This window comes from Seriola dumerili, unplaced genomic scaffold (genome assembly GCF_002260705.1).
Source record: "Seriola dumerili isolate Sdu_G_001 unplaced genomic scaffold, Sdu_1.0 BDQW01000081.1, whole genome shotgun sequence".
Lineage (NCBI taxonomy): Eukaryota > Metazoa > Chordata > Actinopteri > Carangiformes > Carangidae > Seriola > Seriola dumerili.
This window is the reverse complement of record NW_019174336.1, coordinates 2888092-2908290: the sequence shown is the minus strand read 5'-3', so window position 1 is coordinate 2908290 and position 20199 is coordinate 2888092. Positions and strand designations below refer to the sequence as shown.

The 20199-nt window shown below is 40.6% G+C and overlaps 1 protein-coding gene across 2 annotated transcripts in view; it reads right to left on the bottom strand.

The window, feature by feature from the left end:
- wdr7 (WD repeat domain 7) overlaps window positions 1-20199 on the bottom strand; it is a 120504-nt gene that overhangs the window by 50285 nt on the left and 50020 nt on the right. For both annotated transcript variants that reach the window (XM_022744457.1, XM_022744458.1), the window contains exons 20-22: window positions 18560-18678; window positions 17233-17356; window positions 8571-8684 (exon numbers count right to left, since the gene is read on the bottom strand). In XM_022744457.1, the coding sequence (XP_022600178.1) occupies window positions 8571-8684; window positions 17233-17356; window positions 18560-18678 (357 nt within the window). The remainder of the gene's footprint in view (window positions 1-8570; window positions 8685-17232; window positions 17357-18559; window positions 18679-20199) is intronic.

Genomic DNA, 20199 nt, shown 5'->3' with positions numbered 1-20199 from the left:
TGTCTGTCTCTGTGTCTGATTGTTGTGAATTTGAGACTTTAAATTGTCCATAGGAGTTGTGACAACATCAGATATTAAATTGTGAGTTCATTTGTGCCTTAATGTTCCATCATTGACATCTTAACAGCACCCAGCTCACCTTGTGTCATGCACCCATCGGTTCAGTGTCTAAGAATATTTTTGAAGATGTTTTTTTCCTTAGATTTTTTAATTTTCTTACTGACCAGTGTGGGGAGGTTCATACATGCATGCATTCTGGGTGCTGGTTGACTGTTTTTAACCTGAAGGGCTTCATAACTTTTCTCAGGACAATACCTGGCACAACAATTTGATGACAAATGAAACATGAAATTTCCCCTAGGGGATAAATAAACTATCTATCTATCTATCTATCTATCTATCTATCTATCTATCTATCAATACAAATAATAACAAAGTCAAAGTATCACAGTGTAACTGTCTGTGATAGGCACATGTCTTTTACCATTTTTGATGTAAACTGGAGAAGTTGGGTTGGCTATATTATACTTTGCTATGCTATATTACAACATACCATGCCACAATATACTCTATTATAACACATTATATTGCACACTACTATACTATACTGTAGTATGGTATTCTATGGTATACTATTCTATACTACGTTACGCTAGGCAATACTATACTATACTATGATGAGATATACTATGCTGCGCAATACTTTACTATACAATGCTATGATGATATATTGTACCATACCATATCAAAATATACAATTTTATTGCACACTACTATACTATACCATTACATATTACACAACATACTATTCCATGCCATACTTTACTATTCTATACCATATTATAGTATATTATACCAGTATAATATACCATACTGTACGTCACTGTATCAGACCAAACTATACAGTGCAACCTCCTAACCATCTTTGATATTGCCATTTCTGTACCGAAGACCACAGAAATGCATTCCTGTACATTCATTATATTTGACAATAACTTCACTCCTGTCTGTAATACAATAATTTTCCCATACACCAGCTGGGTCCCTCGCTGTGTAAAACAGCAGAGACACAATCAGAGCACACAGAGTCGCAGCTCCGAACATTTATCTCTCCATAAGTTCAATCTGTTCTGAGGAGAAATGTGATCTGACCCAAACGACCTCCAGGCTCTGATATTAGATTAACAGGGGAGGCTAGCATTTCAGCTAACCAAATCACAACGGGGCTAATGACACCAAGAGGTGAGGGTCAGCCTGACCTTTGACGTCTGACCTCTATCTGTGCTGCTGTGCACAACCACTGAGAGAGGGTTGAGGAAGAAGTAAGAGGGAGAGAGAGACAGGTGAAAAAGAGAAAGAGACGAAGAAGAAGAAATCCCTCCTTCTTGTCTTCATTTTTGTTTGTTTCTTTTATGTCTACTTTCCTTTATTATGAGGAATTGATGTGAAATAAAAAATAATAAAGCTTGTGTGGACTGTTATGTGTAATTACTACATCTTCATTTCATTGAATGTTTTCTTTGTGAGAAAATCATAATGTCTTAATGTCTTAGTTTGTACTGTGAATACAAAGATCAACCATCTTTAAATTTAAAAACATTTTTTTAAAAAAAGCTACAGTTATCCATCTTCAGTTTAATTTCACATCTTGTTGGCTGGAATCAATCAGCTGATCATGTCTGCACCATCCTGAATGCTTCAGAAGACAAAATGCCCGCCAGCACAGAGAAAATGTGTGTGTGTGATTCAGTGAAGGAGGGGGGGTGGTGGGGCTGTGTCCAGCAGGGACCTTTGACCTCCCTGCGGTCACCCTCTCCATCAGAGGCGGAGACGAGATACTCTCAGTTAGTGGAGGCAGTCTTCCCTCTGGTGTGGAACCACATTACTGTTCCACGCTGATATGATCAGATTTTAATGACATTTTACAGATATTTTGTGTTGAACTGGAGTACACTGCAGTTACCAGTGGTATTATTGTCTGAACAACAGCCGAAAGCACAAGTGAATGATACAAACACCAAAAAACCTCCGCTGATTCAGCTGACATTGAAAAGCATTCAGTCCATGCATTTGAGAGACTGTAACCAGAGTGTTTGACCACTTTACTTTATAAAGCACTTGAGCAGTTAGTAGACTGTTAACACAGTTTTAGTTCCAATACTTGGTGTGATTGAGAGACACCTCAAATTTCAACTGAATATTAATTAGTGAATTAATAATAACCAGTTGGCTGTTAAAACAAGTCATCATATACAGTCCAGGCCATATGAATAAATAAAAAATCTTTAACTGTCCAAAAAATAAAAAATAAAATAAAAAATAGAAAAATATATTAAAATAAACCATATTTATTTTGCGCAATTACATTTATTCTAACAAATTTTTGTATTTAAATGTATGTTTTTTTTTTACAGCTTTGCATTTTTTGTTCTTCAGGCTCTGTGCACCAGCTCACTCAATTTGAAATTAAATAATGGATTCTACATTGAAGTGCCAAGTCTCAGCTTTACTTTCAGCAGGTTCACGTCATTATTTAAAGAACAATGGGTGAGATCACTTTTAACACATAGCGTCCAAATTGCAAGCATTCAAAATAATTAGACACTTGGCTACTAAATGTTTCTCGGGCAGCTGTGTGTCATTTGACTGTCAGTTCACACATGGCTCAGAGTTGACAGTTGCCATTAAGATTGAAAAAGAGCAAAAATCAGTTGCATGGTAGAGAAAAACCTCTTCATGAATGCACAGCAAGTCAACAATGCTCTCAAAGATGTAGGCGGACATGTTCCTTCATGACCTCAGAGGATTCAGAACAAGATGCAAACAGCTGGTAAGTCTCACAAAAGAAACGCCAGGCTGCACTTCACACACACATACAAAAAGTCACACATGGTGTTGGTTCTGTTATGGCTTGGGCATGTACGGCAGCCAATGGAATTGGCACACTGGTATTCATTAAACATTTGTGAAATATATAATTATGTCCTCTGCCTCCTTTAGTGACAAGTGCACATGTAATAAATGCAGTTTTTGGCTGTAATGGAGGCGAGGCTCAGTGAATTGGAAGCGCAACTCTGCTTCACTGCAGCACTCAAGAAGCCAGGAAGCCGGGGCGGCTGGGTGACTGTCCGAGTGCCTGTAACAAGAGGCGTAGCCCTAAGCCCACAGTTCATACTCATACACAGTCCAGCTGTTGACGAGGTTTATACCAAGTCTCGTGTGTTTCATATTTGAGAATAGATTGGAGTGAGCATGTCTGGCCTTTGTGATTGCTGTTCTCTCATTCACCTTTTCTTATTGTCCACATTACAGCATTTGAGTGCTATAGTTGTTATGGTATGAATTACCTTTAAATATTACATTTTTCAAAATAAAATAAATAAAATCAAGTCTAATACACACAAAACTGTCTCAAGTTGTTTATTCTCTTTTTACCAAAGTAAAGTTCACCAGTTGTTTTTTCATTTTGTTTATTTGTGACTTTCATGTATCTTCACTTTCATGTATGTTGACACGACACAGTAAATATTATTTACTTTGTTGAGATGCTTTGGCAACACAACTAATTTTACCACAAAAATATCATGTCAATAGAGATTCAATGAACTGAACTGAACTGAAGGAAGTGTGTGTGTGTGTGTGTGTGTGTGTGTGTGTGTGTGTACGTGTGCGTGTGTGTGACATGGGGGGGTGTATGTGAGGAGGAGGGCTGCACATCCTAATGACATCCCCTGACACTGCCAGGGACATAATTACAGTGCGCGCACACACACACACACACGCGAGTGAGTGAGCGAGCGAGTGAGCGAGTGAGTCAGACAGGGGAGACAGTAGACTGAGGTGATGAGTCTATCGCCGTGGTAACAGCCTGCAGCAACCTAGTGATTCTGTGGTTGTCGACATCTGTCTCTCTTCCTTTGTCCCCTCTTCTCATCTCTTTTTCCCCTGCTCTTTCCTCTTTTCTTCCCTCCTTTGTTTCTTCCCCCTTCCCATTAATTCTTCACCTTTTTCCTCCTTTTTTCTTGGTGTATGGAGGAGTGAGGATTTTAAAAAAAAATCTCAAACAATCGTTTAATAGAGCTGAATGGTGATGACCTGATGAGCTCAGGGAAACAACTCACTTAGATGTGAGACATCACACTCTGACATGTTGGTCTGACTGTGTCCTTTGTCTCCCTATTCTTTTGTCTATAAAATGTCTATATTTTACTTACATATCTGAGAAGCTGAAACCAGAGAATGTTTCACATTCTGTCTTTAAAAATGACTTCTTAGGATTATTCAATTAAGAAAGTTAACTGTTAGCTCTCTGTCAATCGACTTATCAATTTAATCGTCTTAGCATGTTAGCACTCACTAATTTCAGTAAGAAAAAACTTAAATTGGATTGGCAGTATTAACTTTGTAAGACTTCTTTACCCAGCTATCCTGCATGATTATGATATTATAATTTTTAATAATCCATAAATACTTTAAGTCAATGATCAATCAACATGTCAATCATTCCATTGTGGTTCCACCTTCTCCAATTTTAAGCTTTGCTCTTTTTTTCCATTTATATCATGTGTAATCTTTAGGTTTTGGACTGGACTTCAGGACAGGCACTTTCACAATTTCCTAACATCTTATAAGCGAAAAAATTAATTCATACCTAAAAAAAAATTCAATATATTCATCAATAATGAAGCTAACAGATTCCTTAATGATTCCTAATTGCCCTAAATGTGTTATTAAACATATCACTATAATATGTCATTGTAAAACAATGTCTACTATAAAAGAAATCTACTATAAAAGGTACTGTTGTAAAATAATTCTCTTTCTCATTTAATAGAGAGAAACCAGAATTACTGCTTCACGGCTGTATGCCTGAGCCACTCAAACTAGTTTAAGGGTCCACTTGACGAGTTCCAGAGATATCGCATTCACAAGACCAAAATCGAGTTTTGTGAGGTCACAGTGACCTTGACCTTTGACTTTTAACCACCAAGATCTAATCAGTTCATCCTTGAGTCCAAGTGAATGTTTGTGCCAAATTTGAAGAAGTTCCCTAAAGGTGTTACTGAGATATTCCAAATCGACCAATCAGAATACAGCTACAAACCAACCAACTAGTTAGAATAGGGCAGCAAATCAACTAACCAATCAGATAAGAGTTGCATACTAAATAACCAATCAAAAAAGAGATACAAGTCGACCGATTTGAATACGGTTACAAATTAACCAATCAGAATACAGCTAGAAATAAACCAATTAGTATGCAGCTAGAAATCAACCATTAGAATATGGCTAGAAATTAACCAGTCAGAATACAGCTACAAATTGACCAATTAGAATACAACTAATTAGAATGCAGCTGGAAACCATTAGAATACTGCTCGAATTCAACCAATTAGAATATAGTTAGAAATTAACCAATCAGAACGCAGCTACAAATCAACCAATCACAATACAGCTACAAATCAACTAACCAATCAGAATACAATTGCAAACCAACCAACCAAAATGAATAGAGCTGCAAACCAACTAACCAATCAGAAAAGAGCTACAAATCAACCAATTGGAATATGGCTACAAATCCAAGCAGCTTTCAAAGAACAGAGCAGAGCAGAGACAAAAACGTAACTTCTTCCTGTTTTATCATGCACCATGTTAAAGGAAAGACCTTTAACCTGCTTGGTACTATCACAAATTAAATGTGATCAGCTGTTTCTCTGTCACCTGACAGACTCATATAGGTTCACATGGGTTTCCCAACACAACACATTCTCATTAATGATTTTTACTGGATTTATCACAAGAGAAGTTCACAAAACAGAGAGACAAAGGAAAGAAGGAAGGATGGTGGGGAAAGTTTTAAAACTCAACATCTCTCCACAGCAGAAAAGATTCAGAGGCTGCTCTGTGTTCGAGGCGTCTGCTAACAGATTTAATACTGCAGAGACTGAATGAAAAAACACTGCTGTCAATAAGAGAAAAATGAGCTGTGAGAAATGATAAATTGTCACACACGTCTGCGATATTGACTGGTCTGAGAGAAGGATGGAGGGAGGAAGAAAGAAGATGGGTGGAAGAGACAGTGAGAGCGTGTTAGAGCCATTTTCTGTGCATTTTCAGAGCTGAAATAATGTAAATTTACACTTCAGAAAAATGCGTTCATTCTAATTTTATGTGTCTGTAATTTTTGGATTTATCATGTTTAATGAAACGATGCAGGAGGAAGGTAAGTACCATTAATCACTATAACTTTATGTGTAAATGATCCAGCTATTACATTGTGATCAGGAGTAAATAGTAATGTACTGCTTTGTCAGAGTGTCCTCACTGCCACTAGAGGAGATGTACCACACTGATCTACTTGTCTGTGTGTGTCTGTCACAGTTAAACATTCAGGGAAATGTGACAAAAGACAAATGGAGCAGAAAAGTGTGTGTGTGTCTTCTACCTGTACTGCAGGTGTCAAAGTTTCCTGGAGAGAATCATTTCTCACCTTACTGTGTGTGAGAGAGAAGGAGAGCATGTGTGCACACTAAACACCAAACTGCTTTTAACACCATGCCGGTCACACAACACTGGCAGTGCACATGGGTTTGCGGGGGCACTGATTAACACACACACACACACACACACACACACACACACACACACACACACACACACACACCAAGATTAACCTACATTCAGAGTCACCAGAGCAAAACACCTGAATTCTGCAGCACATAAATGATAAATGAGTTTTCAGTGTTTCTCATATCAAACCAGATGAGGCTCCACAGATCACTGGGGAGAAGAATCCCTGAATTTTACACCACGAACACCATCAAACATTTCACAGCAACTTTAAGGTAAATTGCGAACAGAAGTTGCTTTAAGACATTTTGATGCTAAAACCGTCTTAACTTGTTTCTTCCAACACGAAAGAGCAGCAGTTGTCCTCTGGGCCTCTCACCTTGTGCCTAATGATGCCATCTTATTCTTGTTTTGCGAGATGGTCACAGTGGAGCGTTAGGTGGGGCTGCACGATATGAGGAAAACGTGCGATGTGCGCTGACACTGTTCAATAGTGTGAGGACGGTATGACTTGCGATAAATAAACAAATATTGAAGTGTGCATACACAGTTTTGCTGAGCGAAGCTGAATGAAGAACACAGACAGAGGTCACTATGGGTCATCTCCTCTGTCCTCCTCCCTCTGCTGCAGGTAATGCTGCTGCGAGGGGGGGGGGGGGGGGGTGGCTTGGCTGCTGTCTCAGGCTGTAGCTGTAGTTTACAAAAGTTTGTGGCAAATGAAGCTGCAGTATGTAAGTTTCCTTTTAGCTTGTTCATAGCAGCTCACTGTTAGCTTAATGTTAGCTCGCTGCGCTAGTTTAAAACAAACTGCGGTGTAGGGAGAAGTTGGAAATGTAGCTTTTCTTCATGTTTAAATCTTATTGAACTGGTGGTGTGATGTAGGACGCTAATTGCTTGCAAAGGTTGTGATGACACTCACAGAGCTACGACTTTAGCTGTTGTCAACTCCAGCAAAAGGTTCACTCCACACTGTCTCCAACGCCGCCTCTGTGCTGTCCGCTGTGTGTGTCAGAGAGCAGCTTGATACCGACACGCTGTAGTTTTTTTCCGGTTCCTTTGGCTCAGGCGCTGCGCCTTGGAAACCTGGTGTGACTGCATGGCTTGTGCAAATAAAATAATCTTTTCTAATTCATCATGTTCTAGTCAGTCTTTTGCGATGTGTTTATTGCACATGCTCATATTGTGATTATGATGAAAATAAGATTAATCGGTCAGCACTAGCGTTAAGTGATCATAGAGCCGTGAATTAATTCATGCCCTCACTTGGAAGAGAGACATCTTTTTGTTAGGAATGGAGGCATCCCACATCTGATCATCCAGGTCAGATTCATGTTCAAACTGTTTTCCCAATTAAACTGTCACTTGCTGGATTATGTTCAGAGGCAACGTTTCATTTTGAATACATTCATCAACAGCAGAACTGGAGTGGATGGGGGACACACTAAAGCGCACAACTGTCACATCCACAGTCTCGTCTGTGGTTTAGGCGAATAGAGTTAACTGAGCCAGTTGATAACCAGCTTCATGAAAGTGATCATCCAGGATAACCAGTGTTAATCTCAGTGAAGCCAGGTAACCCAAAGAACCCTACCTGTGTAGTTTGTGCACCTTCATGTCAACATGACAACATAAAATGTCTTTGAAAAATGTGGTATTAGCAGTAGTCTCCACTTGACACAGTCATACGGCGCCCTACACACTGGAGGTGGATACTCAAACTGCTATTCAATGCAGCAGCACAAACAGTGAGTCTTCACTTATGAATCCATTTCATTAACGCAGCATATAAGGCTCTGAGCTGTGAACACACATACATTTCCCTCACCTGCTCATCACTGGACAGACCTAGCTATACCAATATAGACATAAACATGGATTCCCCAATATGATATCTGACATCAAACATTGGATTTCTAGGAGTTGTTCCTGAATGTGTTTAAGAAACCAAAATCTAGTCATTTAATGAATCTTTTTTTGTCGATGCTGTATTTTGTCCCTACCTGCTGTGATGTCGTCATCGGTGACATCCATTTCTTCCTCAGGAGCCTTGGTTTCTACCGGCTGAGCCTCAGGAGGGGGCGGGGCTGGAGGGGACGGCTCTGTGGTTGTCCCGGCTGAGGAGAGAGAGACACGAAAACTTTTTATTTAATACTAAATATCAGCCTGAATCATCACAGGAAACAGACTGACCACAAGGGTAATGACGACATAGTGTGTGTGTGTCACACAAGGTTTCTGTGTTGGTCTTTATAATCAGGCTAACTGTCCTGGTTAAGTAGCTAATAAAGGTTTATTGGGCCTCCTTGTTATCTAGAAATGAATGGACAGACACACACACACACACGCACGCACGCACGCACCCTCTATATTTAGTGTTTTCATTTAGCCCTTATCTCTCCATTGCCAATTAAAAGTGGCTTTTCATTAGTGGCCAGGGCTAATGAATGATGCTGTGCTAATGAATGAGGCGACTAAAGGTAACAGAGCTGATGCTGGGCTAATCTCTGAGAAAACAGCCTAATTAATGAATAACACTCATGCCGCCCCCACGGCCCACACACACACACACACACACACACACACACACACACACACACACACACACAGACACACAGACACAAACACACAGACACACAAAAACACACGCCATAGTCAAATCGACGAAAAACAGCCAAAAAAAGGTGGGGGTGCGTGTGGGGAGGGGTGTGTAAAAAACTGTAATTACACTATGTATAATTACATTGATTTATCCTTGTTAACATTGTGTTCTATGTTCCAATTAACCTGCTCACACACACTGCTGACAGCATAATGACTTTGTACAGCTTTAGATCACCACACACACAAACACACACACTGACAGAAGCCAGGTTGCCGATTATCCATCTCACATGTTAAAGTGATAAAAACTTAATTGGACTTAATTAAAATATAACTGATGCTTTGCTGTGATTGGACAAAAAGGCTGACTGATGTTTCTCACTTTCAGTTCAGTTGCAGTTCACATGAGCGTTACTGGCATGAAACACAACAGAGCAAACAACAAAGCAAAACATCCAACCGGTGGAAATAAAGAACTAATTGTACTAAACACACAAGTGATTAAACACTCACTGAGCACTTTATTAGGAGCACCATACTAATACTGGGTGGGGCCTCCCGATGCTCTCTGAACAGTCTCAGTCCTACAAGATGTTGGAAATTTTCCTACTGCCATTACAATCACTATTATTAATATTGTTATCATTGCATGTTCTTGATCTTTTCCTCTGTGCTCTCTCTTGCTCTCTATCTCTCTCTCTTTCCTTGCCACTGTTACCAGCTGCTGCTCTTGGTGGGAATTGTTGGGTCTCTGTAAATAATATTATAAATTGAAGGTGTAGACCTGCTCTATTTGGAAAGTGCCTTGAGAGAACTTATGTTGTGAATTGGCGCTATAAAAATAAAAATTGACTCGACTCTGAGACTCTGCTCCATGTTGACACAACTGCATCACATAATTTCTGTGGATTTGCATAGCTCCAGTTCTAACCGTGGATTGTAAATAAAGATGGACTTAGCCTCCAAGACGTCACCCATATGTTTCTGAAGAGCAGTTTTGAAGCTCAGAGTGAGCTGCTCCACCATCCCCATCTTGGCAGTGTCTGACTCCGCCCCCAACTCCGAGCTAATCCAAAAATGGTCAATGAGGAGGGGCGTGTGTGAAGCTGAGACTTTGATGTATGCTGGTCTGCTGCAAGCATACGCTCACCCACCTGTCACTCAAAGAGGCCACGCCCTCAATTCTACAGAACTTTAAGCTTTAATAAAATGTAAAGAGGTGAGTTACTGTGTATAAACAGCTGTCATGAAGGAGGAAACTAGCTATAGAGACCAAAACTGTTTTTGTACCAGGCTGTAAACATGTTTATTTCTGCTGTAAAGTTCGAAGTGGCCATTAAAGGAAGTGCAGTTTTTGTCTCGTCAGGGATGGATTCATTTTTCATCCTCAGGTTAGTGCTTGGTTGCTCTGCTGCCAAATGATTGGCTGATTGGATGATTGAATTGGATAATGCAGCAGGTGTAGAGGTGTTCCTAACAAATTGCTCAGTGAATGCATTAGAAACCTGTGCAGTACTTGGCTAATTCTCGTGTCCATATTCTCCAGGATCATCTTCCATTCATACATACACTGGCCGGGTCTATTACTCAACTGTCCTGGCCAGGGGGAATAAGATGGAGAGAGACAAGAGCCGAGGGAGAAAAAGAAGAGAGGGAGGTGGAGGAGGGGTGGATGATGGGGGGAGGAGGGGAAAACAGGGAGGGAGGAGACATTCTGCCCTGCTCCAAGGTCAAGCTTGTCATGTCAGCCATGACACATAGCTCCCAGCATGCCTTGTTAACCTCCAGGACCTCCTCTCTTCTGGCTGTTGCTCGCTCTCCTCTGTTTAAAACACACACTTCCTTTTTGTTCAGCACAGTCGTTCCCCTTGTTTTTCAATTTCAAAATTTTCATTTGGCGCTTGTTTCTTTTCTGTATTTGTCTTAGTTTTTGCAAAGTTAACTTTAAGAACTACTGATATAACAACAGATGGTCATATAAGATGAGACTTTTTAGCAGGTGTGTTATTTATTCTTGAATCATTTCTGAAATATTGTCACTGTTAATTTTCACACTTGTGTCCAGTATCCAGTCTGTTATTTTTCTAGATGTGTTGGGGCAGCAGGAAAAACCTCCTACCTGTCCAGTGTCTGCTACCTACGCTGTAGTATTAGGACGACATCGAGGGAAATTAAATCTGAAATTGCGAGAATAAAGTTGTAGAATTTTAGGTTCCATGTTGTTTTAGAGGGAAGCTTTAAAATTAGTAACATGGAGCACCCTGTGAAGTTCTACTTTAGCAGAGGTTTCACTAATAAGGAGAAACTTCATCTTTTGGCTCCTCCTCCTCCTCCTCCTCCTCATCATCAGCATCATCATCGTCGTCATCAGGACATTGACAAGATTGTGAAGAAACTGAGTTCATTCTATAGTTAGACAGACAAACAGCAGCTGACACTGACTGTCCTTTTTTTTTTAATTCTTGTAATTGTAATATATTCAGATTTCTTTTTTTCCTCAGTGTGGCCCTAATACTCCGTCATAGCTACCTCTACCATGTTTCTGTTTGTATTTAATTTCATTACTTATTTCTTATCTATTTTTTGTTCTTTGATAATTAAAAAGGAAAAACAAAGAAGATGGGGAGAAGGCAAAGAGATGGAAAAGACTACAGGAAGGTCAGAGGCAGGAAAAAAAAATGAGAAGACAGGAAGGAAAGATGGAACGGAGGGAGCAAAAAAGGAAGGATGTAAAAAAGAGTAAAAGAAAGAAACAATGAGCAGATTATAGTGATTAGGAGTAGAGCACAAATGAGGGAGGGTGACAATAAGAAACAAGAAGTCAGTGAACGAAGGAGGAAGAGGAGTAGGAAGGAAGGAAGCAGGGGAAAAGAAATATAGAGACAAAGAGCAACAGGATTGGAGAATGAAACGTATCAATAGTGTGAGAGAGAAGACTGCAAGACAGGAGAGGAGGTGAAGGGGGGAAAAGGGGAAATGAGGAAAAATAGAAGTCGGGAAAAAGGGGGGAGGGTGATGGAGGGACAGATGCAAAAAAATAAAAAAAGTGACGAGGAGAAGATGAGAGGATGACAAGAAAAAGCGGAAAAGAAGAGGACGAGGAGGAGGAACATCTTTAACAGCAGCAGCTCGACGAGTGGAAAAAAAATACACCGGATTGGGTGAACGAGATAGGCAATAGACTAAAAACAGAGGAGAGAGAGAGAGAGAGAGGGGAAATGGTAACTGCTGTTCAGTGATCAAAGAAACAGCTGCTTCTCACACACAGTTTGACCCTTAAAACTGTGTGTGTTCATGCGTGTGACGGTGAACAATGCTGGGGACTTTGTTTAATCAAGTGTGTGTGAATATGAGAGCGTTAAGTGTGTGTGGAGCCCCTCTCCCTCCATCCAGCCCCCCTAGGTCGACTCTTTTCGCTGCCCAGCCTTGTAGCCTCTCTCCTGGGCTTTCATTGCTACACCTCCCCCCTGCCGCTCAGGACGTCTTCCACCTCAAAGATTAAAGCTTCACACTCATGTTTTATTACTGGTTAGTACTGCTGTGCAGCATGTCTGACTAGTTGGCTGCCAGATATAAGTCCATGTCTCCATTCCTGTCTTTACACCACGTCCTGGCTTCACACACAGACATGAATCTGGTAGTAATATTCTCACTCTCACAGAAAGCAAATACAACTATTTCCCAAAATGTTGAACTGCTCCTTTAGAGGGGGTAAAGCAAGTCATTAGACACAGCAGTGATGATGACGGAGATGGTGTGAGTGGTTTATGTCTCCCTCTGTCTCTCTCTCTCTGAGTGCAGGTTAACAACTCCTGTTTCCTTTGTGTTAAAGCCTTTTAAACACTAACAGGAGAGCTGAAAGGTCAGCCAGGGCTACTGCTGCGTGTGTGTGTGTGTGTGTATGTGTGTGTATGTGTGTGTGTGTACGTGTGTGTGTACGTGTGTGTTTGTTGTCTGCTCAGCCCCATGCTGCGACAGTGGGACTCTGTCACTGACTCAGTGACATTTCCTAGGCACTAAAAGCTAATGGATAAATACAGGTGTCTTCCTTCAAACACCAACCACTCTGCTGCTGGAGGAGTGTGTGTGTGTGTGTGTGTGTGTGAGAGAGAGAGAGAGAGAGAGAGAGAGAAGGGGAGGCTCAAGAGGACTGCAGAGTGCCTATTTGATGATAGTGTCAACAGCGCGAAATAACTCTACTTATGTTACACTGATCCTCCCATGTGAATGACAACAGTCAGAGTGTGAGATGTGTTATATTGTACAGTACAGTTTATAGTATATTATGACCATATGTCTATTTTCCACCATCATTTCCTCTCAGCTGTCTGATGCTGGTTTCTATCCCACCATACTGCCTGCTGTACTGCTGTGCTCCTGTTTCCTTCAACTTCACACTGGGAAGATTGACACAGAGGAATTTCATTCAGGGTCCCTCTGAAAAGCTTTAAGATCTCTTTAAGATGTTTTCGTAGGACCTGGATCATGGCCATGTCTTCAAGTCACACTGATTTCGACCAAAAACGAAATATCTGGTCTCCTAACCGATTTCTGCAAATGCTGAAATCTTTGAATCAGATGACAAATCTCAGTTTATCAGTGTTACCAAGACAACAGATGACTTTCTGGGATTAATTATTTACAATAATATTTTCACATTTCACACTGTAGGTGCCATGGTGACTTTAAAGGAAAGGTTCAACATTTTCAAAGTCTGTTTTAAAACAACAGGATCCCATATGAACAATGACCAACAGCTTTTACTTACTGAAATCAAGAACAAAACACAGTCCTTTTAAGTTCATCTGAAGCCAAGTTTCAGCAGTGTCATTGGTCAAATCAAGTGGCACAATACGTATTACATATATATAGTCTGCAGTAATAGTCCGCTGTCTGTAACTCCAAAGTTACAACCTTTTTAGTGACTATCCCTCCACTGCAGCTCAATAGGAAAACACAAAGAGAGAATATATATATATATAAAAGGTTGTAACTTTGGAGTTACAGACAGTGGACTATTACTGCGAGCTGAGCAAACTAGCACGTGTCCAACACATCAGCAAGGTTAACATTTTTTACCATGTGCTGTCCAAAAACACTTTTAGCCAACAGTCTGCAATCAAAGCTCATCCTGCTGGTACCAGTGATATCTGCCGCAGTCGCAGCTGGTTCATCATCTGCTGAAAGTTGCTTTGCTGCAGTCCCAAAGCATTTATCTATTTAGCCTTCACCATGAACCACTGCAGTAATGCTTTTTAAGATTAAGGTGTACATTGATGTTCCAGTGTGAGCAAACTTTTAAAGGCATTCCACACTGGTTGTGTTTTAATCAGCATTTCTGACGTCACAGGTCTACCATTGTAGAGGAGAAATGCTTTCATGTCATCTAATATTATACAAGCTGAGACTCAAAATCCCATGATTTTCTTGCCTCTGTGCCAGTGGTCAAAGGTCAAAGGTCAAAGGTCAAGGTCACAGTGACCTCCCAAAAAGTGGTTTTGGCTTTGTGAACGCGATATCTCGAGAACTCTTCTAGGCAATCCCTTCACATTTGCCACAAGTGTCCAGTGGGACTCAAGTAGGAACACAAAACACTTTTTAGCCATAACTCTTCACACAGCAATTATGACAAAATAACCCGAAACTAGTCTGAGTGGAGGAGCCATACAACCGCGAGGAGGTGATTCTAGTTTTAAGTTTAGTTTTTGTTATGGGACTCTTAGTGAAGTGTAATCTTCAAAGGCTGAGGTTAAAACCACACAAATCTCCTGCAGTTTATATGTTATGAACTTATTAACTTCTCCGTATGTATAGGGTTATATCAAAATGGTTTGAACAGATGGATGTTTCAGGAGCACTTATTCCACTGATGCCTCCATTCTGATGTGAACTCACAGTTAGAAAATAAACTGACAATGCTGGTGCTGATGGAAAAATTGAAGTGAAATGTATCTGTACTGACTTATTAACATGATCATGATGTCACGAGGAGCCTTAGTGGATATTGAATAAAGTAAAAATATTGGTCATGTTTTCATGCTAAATTCATTGTAGACATATTTCATTGACAGACAAACACATTTTTGCCATTCAAAGATCCAAACCTTAGCATGATACTGCTGCTAGTGTTGGTTAGCTTCAGGACAGCAGTAGACCTGCAGGGTTTATGTGATGGTGAGCAGAGTTCAGGACACTTTTGTGATCAAAACAGAGGCTCACAGAACAGAAGAGGATGACACACCCTCTTTCATTGGAGGGAAAAGGGTTAGATTTTGAGTTCAAAATATGTGAAAATGACACATGTGGCATTTAACAACAGAGAGATCCAAGCAGAGGTTCAGGCTCAAAAGACTTCTCCAGGGGATTCAACACATTCCCTGACTCTCCTATGATGTTCCAGGATTTCCAGGACCAGCAGGAGTCATCTTACCGTCTGTTTCAGTCCTGCTGTGCAGCACACGGATCAAATTCAATGACCCTTTAACCTCGCTCTATCTCTCTCTCTCTGTTCCCTCCCCCACTCCTCCCTCCTCCCCCTCCTCCCCTGAGGTCACCGGTCCATCACTCCCACCACCTCCCCTGCCTGCGGTACTGCTGTGGTAACACAACACTGACCGGTGCCCGTTTCCATGGCAACTGTTCCCCTGAGAAACCCCCAGCATCCTCAGCAACCACAGGGCCACTCCTGAACACACACACACACAAACGTACACGCACACGCGCGCGCGCACACACACACACACACACACACACACAGCATTTTAGAGGGCTGTTTCTAGTAAAAGAAGGTGGAGATTCACCTTTCTTCCCATCAGCAGGTCTAACTATAGACAGACAGAGAGAGAGAGAGAGACGATAGGGAATATAAAGAGCTGGAGACAGAGGGATAGACAGACCAAAAAAAAAAAAAAAAAAATAGGACAGAGAGAGAGAGATATTTCCATTTTGTCCGAGTAGGTCTCGTGTTGTGTTGTGCTCACTGAGACAGCTCTTTCTGTACAGTCAAAGAAATAATTGACAGAGCTTTGTAGGTGGGATTAAGAATGGGTACATCATCTTCCTACATAGCATAGCTTGTTAGCTATATTCATGAAAAACCAACTGTAAAAAAAAGGCAACAAAAATGGGCACAACTGTAGCAGAGATGGATGCAGGTGTGCAGGTTGTTGTAAATCATCTTAAACCAATTTATATCTTTGATCAACGTGAAAGACGTTTAGCAAACTGCTACTAAAAAACCGCTACCACAACAAACGATAATGGCAAAACATTAGAAAACTACAATCGCCACCTCGTGGTTGTTTCCTCCACCAACCAGCCAAGTATCAGGAAATATGGTCACAGTCTCTCCTTCCTGAGTTAAAGCACTGAATTATGAGCAGAAGTGTTTTTGCAGAACATGATGATGTCACATTGAAGTTGACCTTTGACCCTTTCGATATAAAATGTCATCACTTAATTTTATCCTTAAATTGTGTCATAATTAGTGAATGATTTTATGAGTTAGGGCCTGAAAACTTGCTTTGCAGGATCAGTGTGACAGAAGCGATGAAATTGCCTCTGGGCGTTCCGGGTATATTGCGTTCACAATAATGTGAGGTCACCGTGACCTTGAACTGTGACCTTTGTGCACCAATCTAATCAGCTCATCCTTGAGTCCAAGTGAATGTTGTTGCCAAATTTGAAGAAGTTCCATCAAGGCGTTACTGAGATATTGCGTTCACAAGGCCAAAACCGTGTTTTGTGAGGTCACCATGACCTTGACCTTTGACCACCAAAATTTAATCAGGTCATCCTAGAATTCTTAATGAATGTTTGTGCCAAATTTGAAGAAGTTCCATCAAGGCGTTACTGAGATATTGCGTCCACAAGAATGGGATAGACAGACAACTTGAAAACAATATGGCTTCCGGCTCTGTCTCTCAGCGCAGAGGAAGAAATAAGCTGCTCCCAAACAGAAATGAGAGACATGACAGAGTCAGCTGCGCTAAGAACCTACAGGATCAGCTTCTGGTTTCTTGATTCATGTCTTTGTGATATGAAGCAGAGCGAGGTACTTACGGGAGCTGACGGTGTCCACATACTGAGGGAGGTAGGGAGCCCACATGTCGATGGTGTCCTTGCGTCCTGATTGGCCAATCCTTCTTAACTCAGCCAATAGAAGAGCTTGTGCTGCTTCTCGCACCTAAAACCACACAGAGGGTAAAGTTACGATGGAGCAGAGGGATAGAGGATCTTCAGGTGAGCAGCCAAGTCCTGTTTTTAACTCTACATCGTTTTCACTTCACCAGAATGAACAGACATGGTTCACTGTTTGGTTGGTTCATTCTCGGCAGAGATGGGGACTCCAGTTAAACTCAAGTTGCACACAGAGTCACTAGAGCCTCGACTTGAGACTCAACTAGGACTCATGATTTGTGACTCATGAACAACCTTTATTTTATTACGGTCCCGCACAGTAGCAGAGTGAGTTCATGACCACAGCCGGTGGTGAGTCCAGTTTTACAGAATAAGCGTTTGGCAGGAGACAACGGGAGTCTGGCCTGAGCTTATTTAGCAGGATCTTGTTGTATAGCTTCGCTTTCTGCTCTTTATTCATCAGAAATTCTAATAAGCTAATTTTCCACAAAGTCTGTGTGATCAGTTCAGATCTACAGAAACTTATCACAGAAAATATCCAATGAAGCTGAATGAAATTACTAACATTCAAATATGCCTGGTGTTGTATTTAAAGCTGTGCTGTCCAGTCTGAACTCTAACCTCACACTCTGTATAGCTTCTAACTTATACAGAGGAAAGTCACAAAAAGAACTACAGCTTAATGTGCTGGTTGTTCTATTTAACTTAGTTTTTTCTAGTTGTTGTATGTTTTGGAGCATTAACATTAAGGAAATGTCTGACAAGCTGAGTGTCATCCCCTCATAGATAAAGAATGATAATGCAGTACATGCTTTGAATTCCTTAGGTGTGGCAATGCAGTGTTCTGAGCAGACTGGATGGGATGCAGCAGATGACAGAACGCTCGTTACAAACATGACTTGCAAAAAATAACTTATGAGCATCTCTGATTGTTGGCAAAGCAAATAAAATATGTAGAATGTGAATGTTCTGCAGATACATTCAGTATCCACATTTAGCAACTTTGGAAATATGATTATTAAAAATGACGCCTCATTATGTTGATAAAAATAGTTATGCAGACAGGATTACATTTCTTTCAAAACATATTTGCTGCAGCAAATTCAGAGGATATAAGGATATAACTGTATTTTTAGTACTGGCATGGAAGACTGTGTGTGTGTGTGTGTGTGTGTGTGTGTGTGTGTGTGTGTGTGTGGTGTGTGTGTGTGTGTGTGTGTGTGTGTGTGTGTGTGTGTGTGTAAATTACCTCCAGACAGCGGTCCTGCCATCTCCTCGCCAACATCTCCAGCAGAGGTGGTCTAAACTTGTCCAGGCCAAGGAGGTCAGGAAGCATCACACAATGCATGGCTGCCAGTTGTCTCCAACCTGCGCACACACACACACACACACACACAACCACACAGTCAGAAAAACTACAGGGAGGGTCGGTGAATAAATCTATATATAAAAATCCTCTCACGTGCTCATATACCAACCTCACTGCTGTCACAGAAAAGCACTTTTTTTTCTTTTATGTTAGACCATTCATAGAGCTTTAGCAGTACTTTTTTTTGCTATTTTTTGTGTACAAGTGAACATTTTGTTCTGATGGTGGCACTAGAGGAAAGGTCAAGGGCCACTGTTGAGGATTAATCCTCTGGGGACCAAGAGTATCGACACAGTGTCACTGGAAATCTTATCGGTAGTTATTAAAATATGTTGCCAATGGACCAAAGAGATAAACCACATGATGTCATAATCCTGGTGGAAAGTGAAGTAACGCTAACAAAAGCTGACTGATCACACTTATGCGTCACTTCTCATCTGATGATAAAACTGCACTTCAACAGGCTGCAGATCAGTGAGACTGATTCATCTTTTCCAGTCACTCCCTGAAAGAAAGCAAATATGTGCATTTCCCCGAGTATTGAACTATTTAAGAATATTTACATAGTTATTTTTGTCTGCGTGTCTTAAATAAGTTCCCCCGTGTTTCTTCATATGACAGCAGTGAGTTTCTCACATCCTTAAACATACACACTGATCTTGTACAGTCCTCATAGAAAAATCACACTAACAACAATTACACACAGGATGGGAATATCATTGACACTATTACTTACAGTCTTGGTTAGAGCAAAGTTGTTATTTCTGCTAACCAGAGCCTGGGTATGTCTGATGGTGTTCAACAGGTAAACGACAGATATACAGCACTGTCAGGTGGACTGACATAACGATACCTTGGCATGATGAATTTAAGTGTGTTTTATTTCATTCAGCAGCATTGCACTGTGTGGAAGAGTCTAGTTGAGAACAGACGAAAACCTTGTGGGTTTTCAGAACAAATGACAACAAGTAGATCACTTTTTTCTCAGTTGTATTATCGTGAGTGACAATGAAAACTAACATTCAAAATGTCTTGGTATCGCTTTCAAAGGGCTCAAATCTGGCTGTATCAGTCTGAGCCAAAAACAATGGCATATATTTATACTTTACACCAAACACCAGAGAAATATACACCAGCTTTTACACGTCTGTGACAAAAATGGACTGAAATGTTCATTTGCTGATACTCGACATAAACCAAGCACCTTATTCACATATATTTGTTCAATATATGGCTTCCAGAGAAGATGCATGTATGTGAAATGTACTTGTGTGATGGACACTGAATGGCTTTTAAGCGGGAAAGAAATTCCATACAAATTTCTTTGCCAGAGGCACCATGTAAACTTACCTCTGCCATTGAAATATACAGAAAAAACCCAAACTGTTAAGCGTATAACAAACATACTGCATTCAGGAATACTGTATGTAGAGGTTGACAGATTAATTCAGATGAATTTCAAAAAGAAAATATAAATTTTTTGTCAAATATTTGACATCTTTCGTATAGCATAATAACCA